Source organism: Fusarium odoratissimum (assembly GCF_000260195.1).
Source record: "Fusarium odoratissimum NRRL 54006 unplaced genomic scaffold supercont1.54, whole genome shotgun sequence".
NCBI classification, from domain to species: domain Eukaryota; kingdom Fungi; phylum Ascomycota; class Sordariomycetes; order Hypocreales; family Nectriaceae; genus Fusarium; species Fusarium odoratissimum.
Window position 1 is genome coordinate 23,492 of NW_022158734.1, and position 9,806 is coordinate 33,297.

Here is a 9,806-nt window from a genome sequence, read left to right on the forward strand (position 1 = left end):
AATCGTTGGAGGTCCCAGACTCCTTGGTTGTCCTCTAACTGACGAAACCACAACCAGAGACGGGAGGGGCGCTTTAACAACTTCCGGGTCGAAGCAGTCTACTGGACAATAGAAACCAAAGCATGGGAGATTTATGGCGACATCAGAAATAAATAGCATCAAATGGACGCCGAGCTAAGTTGGCTGGGATACCTAACAAGTCCAGAACAGGGAGTTGGGCCCGGCTGCTGGCAATCTTTCCAACATGGAGCTATGTACTGGCTACCAAACTTGGGAGCTTTTGCTCTAAGTACTTCTATAAATGACAAGTACAATTCATTAGGAGGGCCGCTGGGTTCCCTTGGCTTTCCGGTTCACGACGAGCAACCTATCAACACCGCACCAGGGACGTTTTTCAAGTTCCAAAACGGCAAAATTTTCTGGCGAAGTACCCCTGAGTCCATCTCTGTCAGCATGAATTCGGTCTACAACTTTTCCATAGACCAGATTCAATGTATGAGCACTCGCTCTCGAGTCTCAGACACACTATTTGTTACAGCCTCGATTAGCATATTCGGTCGAGATCCTGTGACAGTAACCAAAGAATTAGGTGATCACGGAGTCGGCTTCACGTATCCCAACATTGTACTTGAGAATATCCCGTTGGCAGAAGAGGAGATTGCTCTGTTCGTATATATGATTATGAATAGTGGAGATTCAGGTGTCAAGAGCAAAGTCGAATCGATGGGACGGGATCTTACTACAAAAGGGGCGCAAATTGCGGGCGAGAAAGCAGGGCAGGCGATCGAGGCGGAGATAGCTGGGAAAGCTGGGTTAGCTGGTACGATAGCTGCGGTTGGAACATGGCTTGGTGGCTTACTCGACACTCCTGCCCCGGTGGTGGGCAACGTCATTGGTGGGCTACTAGGTAGTCTTACTGGGTATGTGATAGGCGAGCTGATTGACATTCTTATCACGCATTGCGACGGGATAGTTGCTTCGGCGACCAACACGATTGCAGGGACTGACTTGAAGGAGTTAATGGGCCTAGATGGCAAGTTTGAAATGGTAGATACCACTCCAGGGAGTGAAAGCCCGGGAGGCTGTGGTGACAAGTTATATTATATAGGTATATTTAGGCCTATCTTACTTAAGGGGAATATAACACGGCACTTACCGTCCTTAGATTCAATATCCGATAACTTGCGCCCATTTAACGCAAACCACTTTAGATTTAATTAATGTCTAAGGAGAGAATATCTCAATCCTCGTCGGCTGCGTTGTGCATCCTCTGACTAATGGTCACGTTCTTCAAATCATCTCCTACTATTATTTTTCCTATTGCCAATCCCTACATCCCATTCTTCGTGTTGAGATCAAGAGGCCAAATCCAAGCTCGACTAGCGCCAACTCTGCAGGTGTGTAAGCACAACGTTGTAGTGGCCGATGTCTAATCAATGCTCGCATAGATAAGTCGACGGAGTTTGCCGAGCAGTCCAAGGATACGGATAGTTTCATTGTTTCGTATTGCAAGCCACAATGACGAATTTTCGAATCAAGCTTCTATCATTCAAACCCACGTTGAGGACATTTATTATCTTATTGGCGTTCGGGATACTTTCCTCTATTAAGGGCACATAGTGGCCTTTTTTCAGGCATATAATTAGGCCAGCTGTCCACGACTTAACAGGACAGGGCCACATGGAAGTGCGCTAACCTCTAGCCACAGACTGCATTTATAAAGAACCCAACTTCAGTTAATAGAGGCATTATAGGCAAAGAAACCCTCAAGCCAAGGACAACAGAATCTACTAAGCGCATCACCGGCTAAAGAGACACCGAGCCATTACTCTTGTCAAGATGGATCCGACAATGCATACTGTTGACCCTGAAAATGAGGGTATCCTCGAATTGCAGAATGAAGTTATTAATATTCGGTCCATGTTATCAGGCCCGCTCAAAAGGGACTGCCCAATAGTTTTAGGTAACATCCATCCAACAATATTCGAAGGAGATATAGTATGACTAACGCAATGTCTTATAAGTTCCTGGATTCAGTGGATGGGGACGGCCCCTCCTAGGAACGGTGAATTATTTCGGCGGATTCGAGAATCTCCCGTTGATTTTGTCTCAACTGGGCTACGTCGTCATTGTGGTTCGAATTGGACCGATCTCTACCAACAGAGAACGGGCTTGTGAGATCTTCGCTCAGCTCACTAGTCCAGGGTGATATACCTCTGTATTGCCGCGCAAATCTTGAGGCTAACTTGAATAGTGGATTTGCCCTACCCGGGACACCACCCGGGGCACCTGGGACTTTTATTCCAGTAGATTTCGGACTTGGGCATCCATCCCCGCATCCGCTGTTGCTTAGAGACGCTCAAACCCCCCGATCAGTGGTTTACGGCCCCCTTCCGGCCGACTGGCAATGGAGTGCTGCAAATAGGGTCAACTTTATCTGTCATTCGCAGGGCGGCACAACTATCAGATATCTGATCGAGCTATTATCTGGAGCGAAAGGTCCAAACTTTCCACAATTTCGGGGCGTTGACCGTCGGAGCTGGGTCAAATCCGTGGTCACTCTAGGCACACCCCATAAAGGCACAACTGTGACAGACGTCGTGAATGTAAGTTATCCGGTCAGGATATTATCGATGCTAGATAGCAACTAAGTCCTTGGCAGGATCTCCTTCCCCCTCGTGGCTTAAATCCACTTATAGACTTCATCACATCGTGCTCATACGAATCGAGGCAAGATAGGATTTACGACCTCCACCTTGATCACTGGGGGTTTTCGCGTAACCCAGGAGAGACCTACAGCCAAATGCGTGCGCGGATCGCGCCCGACATTACCACATGGTGGACTGGGCTACATAATGGACTCTACGATAACAGTATTTCAGGAATAGGCAACCTTAACGCATTCGCCCCCACTCCTTCACCCAATATCTATTACTTCACTATGTCTTTCTGTGCAACTCGCCCATTCCCGAAGGATACTCTTACAACTCAAGATATCAATGGTTTCCTGGCATTATTTCCATTAAATCAAGTCTGGAATCCGCTAGGGGTATGGGGACGTGTTGCAGCTCCGTTTCAACCACTTGGAACTCGGCTCGGGGTACTTCCGTCACTTTATGCGGCATTGACATGGATTACCGACGTGGCAAACCGCCACCTCCAGATTATGCAGTACTTCTCTCAAATTCCCCGACCCGGCTCACAAATACCCCGGCAAGACATGCTCCCACTTATAATGTACCCTGCCTACGCCATGGGAGGGCGAGGCACCACGTTGCCAGGTATTACATTACAGGAGTTCCAGCACAACGATGGCATTGTTAATACCAGATCGATGGATGGCCCGAGTACCGGACCCGTGAATCATGGAAGTTTTACGGCCCGGCTCGCCGCAGCTGCTCCTGCTAATCTTAAGGGAATTTATTGGAATTTAGGGGCCAACGCGACTATTGATCATGCTGATCAAATTGGGGTATTCACAGATCCTGATACGGTAAGACTTCTAATTCATTAATCTCGTTAATCCCTTGGCTACTAGACGATGAATCACGGAGCCGCGCTGACAAGTGATGTACCGGTAGTTTCGCGAGGTCCAGGTCATGTACATGTTGTTTGCAGAGCTTGGAGACCGTCTGCCATAATCCTACTTCTGGTTGATGAGTCACACAATTCTGAGGTGTTTGGGCAACTGTCCCTTGAGTATTGGACCAAATTGTCGACACCTATGTCATTTTGGACTCTCAGAGAAAGCTTAGATGACGAGCTTATCTGTGATGCAAGTAGGGATAGGGTTGGGGGGATGGTGAACATCTTTATTAAATTTAAGGGTCGAGTAGAAAATAGTTATTAAAATATATTTAAAAAAATTAATAATAATAAATAAGTTTACAAAAGATAAATAAAAGGATATAATAATATATTTATATTAAAAATGAATATTTAATATCTTAATCCTTTTTTAATTAATTTATTCTAAAAGAATAAGTTAAAAACTTTTAATTAGGCAGTAGGAAAATTATAAGGTATATATAATATAATTGCAAAGGTTATAATATTATTATACGAATTAATCTTTTATCTTTAACAAGGATCTAGGGATGTATCTATTAATTGAATTACTATAAATTATATAGCAGTTTGGCTATAAAAGGTTGAAAATTAAAGCTATCAGTACCCTGCTTATACTTGCGTGATGACAGGGTTAGGGTCGGGCGGGTTACAGATTGGAGTCTTATGGCCTCTAAGGAGATAGGTGGAAACTTATTTGACTCTGCGTTGTACCATGGTCCAGCGCGTGCATGCTGCGGCTGGAGTCCTGCCTGGAACTCGCCGAAGATCCAGTCCGAAGACTTGCCCCCTTCTTGTGGCATCCCATGGGAAACAGACGGAACGAACATACTGCCATGATGGCTCTTGAATGGAATACAAGTTAGTTGGCAGATCACTAGATATTATAACATGTTCCCACCGTGATGTCAAACATCCAGGAGAGACAATTCTATTAATCTAACTTCTATCAAAGCCCAGACATTCCGAAACCGACACAAATTTGAAACCCTTAGAGGTAAAGAGATCCAATAGATGTTGCGTTACGACTGTGGCGCTTGTATGGTATCGGCCATGCATCAAGACTATAGGTCCTGCATAGTCGTCCTTGTCGATTTCGGGCTGATTGCCTACCCAATGCTTGATAATCTCAATGCTGGACTCAAACTTGTCGTCTGTTCCGAAGATCCAGTCCAATGTGTCCATATTCCACTGTATAATGCTATACCCACCACCAGTCAAGGCCATCCTGCAGTCAATTTCACATGCGCCATAGGGGGGCCTGACGAAACTGGATCGCGATCCAATTACATCATGCAACCATGCATTCATCTTCTCCTGCAAGCTGTTAGCATCTAAGAATAAGGGTAAGATATAAATAGCATACAATATTATCCAACGCTTCTTTCTGGCCAACATTATCTAGGTTGATATGGTCCCACCTGAGGAGCATTAGCCTAACAAATTGCACAGGTCTTAGCGAAACTGACGTATGGATTCCAATTTGATGCCCAGCTGCATGTGCATCATGGATGTATTTATCCAGTTTCAACGTATTGTAATGGTGCGGGGCATTTGGAAAGAATGTCGCTGTTGCGTTATAGCTCTTCAAGAGCGACAGGAGGTCGTATATCCCCTCATTGGGATTATCATCATATGTGAGGGCGATGGTTCGTGGTGTAACACATCGTCCTACAGAGATTAATCGAGGGCTTTCATTGTTGCGACAGGCGCTAAGTTTGACTTACTGTGTACCTTTGTGCGTTGATTCAAGGTGAAGGATGAGCCATAGTATGAGCTTTTCTGGAAGCTGGAAAAGATTAGAAACTCCCAGACTCACGAGTCTGAGCACCTTACTAGAAGAAAACTAGGGCGATTCCGAATAGAATCAAGATCCCTTTATGAGCTGGTTGTAAGCTGGACATGGCTTAAGTTGGCTTTTGTGGCGTGAGTAGATGAGAAAACTAAAGGCGAAAAGAGTCTAGCAAAATTTCGGGATACGAATTGTACTAGCATACCTACCTCTGTATAAATCTGTATAGTCACAAGACCTGCTGTAGATCTTCGCCTTGCAAGTGGCATACAATCTTCCGAGCATTCCACCCGAGGTAGCGTCACTCGGCTCACGGCAACGCTTCGGAACCTGCTGTAAGAGAACATCTTTCACCGCTCGAAAACAAGCTTTCAATATCACATCAGTCCGGTAGTCCCGATGTCACCTTTGTCACATCATTGCCTTGATGTCTGTACGAGCGCCCGGAGTTCAGACTACCAAACGCTAAGTAGTGGAGTAAGAAACGTGTGCTTGTCCGTGCATGAACCTAGTTCCTGGTAGCAATGTAACAAGAAGTGACGTTTGGTAAACTCTTAACTTTGGCCCTCGGGCAATATTTTTCCAAGGTAACATAGCGGTAATCCCATGTGGAGAATATGGTAGAGACAACTAGGATATCCTCTCGGGCAAATTGACCAAGTAGCCGCCTCATTACCAAAGCACTTACATCGAGTGACTGATAGTAGGAGAATCGGGAAATTTCCCGTTAAATGGTGGCTGTCGTCTGTAGACAATTGATTTCTCATATAACCTAACATTATATCAGTAACAGGGCGGTAGCAGGATTCTGTATCTCCTTATTTCATATGCAGTATTAAGTAAATATGACTTCCAGACAAGAAGGACACATCCAGTGGATTGAGGTATGTTAATAAATAAAGCCGAGAAAATTATAGACAGCGTATCAAGCAGCTTTGTTTGCTGAGCGTGATATTATGACTACCAGCTAACCGGTATCTAGGGACTCCGTGGCATTGCGTCAACGCTGGTTTGGATCGCCCATGTTACACGTGCCTTTGATCTTGATCTCTACTCTCCAGTCTCTGGCGAAGGATTGAGACCAAGACTGCTCCAACTTCCATTTCTTCGGATCATGATCCAAGGCCGACTGGGTGTCATCATATTCATCTACGTCACAGGCTATGTATGTGCATTGAAGCCGTTGGCGCTCTTTCGACGGGGCAATTATGAAGCAGGCTGGAGTTGCGTTTCCAAGTCTGCGCTTCGGCGGCTTCCACGACTATTATATCCAAGTGCCATCGCAACAGCTTTGGCATGGACTGCGACACAACTGGGCCTCTTCCAGGCTGCGAAGATGACCGATAGCTATTATCTGACTCAAACAGTCCAAGACAAGTTACCGATATCTTTAGCAGTCAGACAGCTTTTTATCAATATCTTCAACACCTGGACCGGAGCCGGGAATAAGTACGACGTTCACCAGGGCACGCTCTTCGAACTCTTCAAAGGCGGAATGTTCGTGCTGCTGTTCATCACTGCGACTGCAAAGATGCAGGTAAAGTTCAGAATGGGTGCGTCGTTACTTCTATGGGCCTACTTTTGGGCTTGCGGGAGACGTAAGTAGTCTTCTTCAAATGCGCTGCTGCGGACATGGCTGACAAATCTGTAGCGTATCTTATGCAATTCTGGTGGGGTGTCTTCATGAATGATTTGCACAACTCTCGAGTGTCTCAGCGCATCTCATGGAGCAAGTCTCGGTACATCCCTTTTCTCGGTTTCTTGTCTGTGGGAGTCGGCCTCTTCATCGCATCGTTCCCTGAAAGCCGCATTGAACTGGCTTCCTGGTCGCGCTGGCAAGATCAGATCCTATCAGCAATTGTCCCCAAGGACTCCGAATTTCCGAAATTTGCATCTTCCTTCGGGTTCTGCCTTTTAACAATTGGCGGAGCCCTACTCCCTGGGTATACGGACATTCTATCCCACCGTGTCTTGGTATGGCTTGGGAAGCGATCCTTCGCGGTGTACCTTCTCCATGGCACGCTACTAAGATGGTTACTCACATGGATGGTGTATGGAACTGCTATACCACCCAATCTACAGATTCAGCAACCAGAAGGCGCGTCTCCAAAGCTTGAATACGCAGGTAATACGTGGCTACTATTCTGCCTACCGGCTTGGCTTGGGATTTTATACGGACTTGCTGAGATCTGGACGAGATACGTTGACGCAGCAGCTGAACGGTTCACCTCTCAATTTGTTGCCTACATACGACAGGAGGAAATCAAGGGCTCGTCGCTTGTCTAATGCAGTTTGAAGCATGTATGTCTTGTATAGTTGGTGTTGCATACTCTTGTGGTGCCTGGATAGAGCAATATTAATAACATGCATGCATGCAAAGTGATTCGAATCCGAGCGAAATGTATATATATATATATACATGAATATGTATAACTACTTTGAACCTGCCTTTGATTGCTTCCTGGGTGATATTATTCATGTAGTTGTAAGAAATTAAGTGGTTTTCGGCATTGGTGTCATCCACAAGCTTGAAGGAACACTTGTAACTATTTTGGGCTGTTGGACTCAACAACCTGACGAAAGCCTACGTTGATCCAGTAAATTCGCACCCTTCTTCGTCACCGCCTATTATGTGAATGACATCAGTCATGTCGTCAAACATGATTATTATGAGAGTTGGTTTCGGCTTGCAAAGACATGCTCACTGAAAGAAGCGGTGTGAAACTCCTGCATGAGTGTATAGTCCTCGTGTTGAGCTCGATAGCCAAGACCTTGTCACGAAGTTTCCATCGGCCTCATAGAGACCAGACCGATGGACCTTTGCGTCGTATTCCGAGCTCCTCTTTCTACGTTACATTAGAGCGGGAAGCCCGATGGCTATGTAGGGCCTCGGCAAATTCTCAACTTGAGGTGAGCCTATGAAGGCTCTGACATTTGATCTCAACACCTTTTTACATTCACTATCTTTTCGCGACCAATGAAAAAAGACCCGACGGTAAAGTCGTTGGAGTAACTGATGGACTTCACAAAATTTAAGCTTCACCGGTAAACTTACCAAACACTCGGGCAATTTTTGCCACAAGCTAAATGCAACAAAATCAACGTTTACTGCCACTCCTTTAGCTTCAGGGCTTAATTATTCTAGATTTAGTTCGGCTCATTGTCTATGCCTTTAAATTGAAACTAAAAAAGCAACCTTTGGCACCCTAAAATGACAGACTCTCAACTTCGCCATTTGTTTGGCATCTTGAACATATTTGGATTGCTTCTACTATCCTTTATACCATGGCCAAGTCCACCTCCAATCTTTATTGGGCTGCCCGCAATAATACTTCAACTTATCGCTGTCTTCTATAAAATCGAGTACGTGCACATGGTCTGGCGATGGATCAGATATGAGCCTGTGCAACCTCCCTCAAAAGATGACAAGCTACCCTTCATCAGCATCGTTATACCAGTCTACAACGAGTCCGAGTTCGTTAAAAACTCAATCAAGTCTATCGAACTCTCAGACTATCCTAAAGACAGGACTGAGTTGATTGTTATCGATGATGGCTCTACTGATGATACATGGGAACATGTAAACAAGGCTGCAGGCTCAGTCTCCACTTGCGGTATAACACTTCGACTCTTACAACATGCCGTCAACATGGGCAAGAGGAAAGCCATTCAGTCGGGATTCGCTACTGCACTCGGAAGTATCATCATCTCCCTTGACTCAGATAGCGTCGTGGAGAAGGGTGCACTTCGCAACATCGTGAGCCCTCTGATGAGGGATCCTTCGATCGGTGCTGTAGCTGGACATCTGGCTGTCTTGAACATCTCGAGCCACAGCATTTTCTCATTCAGGAGCCTTTTGCCGCGTCTACTTGACATCGTCTTCGACCATATCGGTAACCTGCCTCGCTCCGCTTTATCAGCTGAGGGGTTTGTCACGATTCTCCCGGGGGCCTTCTCGGCATTTCGTGCAGATGCAGTCCAATCTCATATCGACAGGCTATGTGTAAGCACCTTCCTTGGCTCACCTTTGAAGCATGGCGAAGATATGGAGCTAGCATACCGCATTCTCTGCGACGGTTGGAGAACGGTTTATCAGAGTAACGCTGTTGTTCATACAATGGCTCCTGAAACTCTTGAAAAGGCGTTGTTGATGTTTTCTCGATGGGAACGTACAAACTATACCTTTCTCTGCATGGGATATCCGGCTTTAACAGTGCAGAAGACATTGAGACTATGGCTTGCAATGCGGCCGAGACGCGTTCAGTCTTTGGAATTCGTGGACAAAGAAAAACAGGAAGACGAACCATTTATCACAAAAGACGGCACAGGAAGCATATATCCATTTATCAACGTGGCATGCATCTGGCTGAAAGGGCCACTGATGCTCTTGGTCACCTACACGTTGCTGAGATGTGTGATTCTATACCCCAGACATGCGCTTTGGATA

General features: G+C 45.7%; 4 protein-coding genes across 4 annotated transcripts; 3 read left to right on the forward strand and 1 right to left on the reverse strand.

The window, feature by feature from the left end:
• Window positions 1-162: 162 nt before the first annotated feature.
• Window positions 163-3,641, forward strand: FOIG_15529 (uncharacterized protein; the record flags this gene model as incomplete). Its single annotated transcript, XM_031216893.1, has 4 exons — window positions 163-920; window positions 2,255-2,606; window positions 2,663-3,493; window positions 3,582-3,641. The coding sequence occupies 4 exons, from the start codon at window positions 163-165 to the stop codon at window positions 3,639-3,641; spliced, it is 2,001 nt and encodes a 666-aa protein (XP_031053332.1).
• Window positions 3,642-4,506: 865 nt separating this feature from the next.
• FOIG_15530 (uncharacterized protein) lies at window positions 4,507-5,471 on the reverse strand (the record flags this gene model as incomplete). Its single annotated transcript, XM_031216894.1, has 5 exons — window positions 4,507-4,884; window positions 4,934-4,988; window positions 5,037-5,238; window positions 5,295-5,356; window positions 5,404-5,471. 5 exons carry the CDS (start codon window positions 5,469-5,471, stop codon window positions 4,507-4,509), a joined length of 765 nt encoding a protein of 254 aa, XP_031053333.1.
• A 733-nt stretch (window positions 5,472-6,204) lies between these two features.
• FOIG_15531 (uncharacterized protein) lies at window positions 6,205-7,645 on the forward strand (the record flags this gene model as incomplete). Its single annotated transcript, XM_031216895.1, has 3 exons — window positions 6,205-6,243; window positions 6,342-6,957; window positions 7,011-7,645. The coding sequence occupies 3 exons, from the start codon at window positions 6,205-6,207 to the stop codon at window positions 7,643-7,645; spliced, it is 1,290 nt and encodes a 429-aa protein (XP_031053334.1).
• A 1,087-nt stretch (window positions 7,646-8,732) lies between these two features.
• Window positions 8,733-9,460, forward strand: FOIG_15532 (uncharacterized protein; the record flags this gene model as incomplete). Its single annotated transcript, XM_031216896.1, has 2 exons — window positions 8,733-9,286; window positions 9,331-9,460. 2 exons carry the CDS (start codon window positions 8,733-8,735, stop codon window positions 9,458-9,460), a joined length of 684 nt encoding a protein of 227 aa, XP_031053335.1.
• Between the last annotated feature and the right edge of the window lie 346 nt (window positions 9,461-9,806).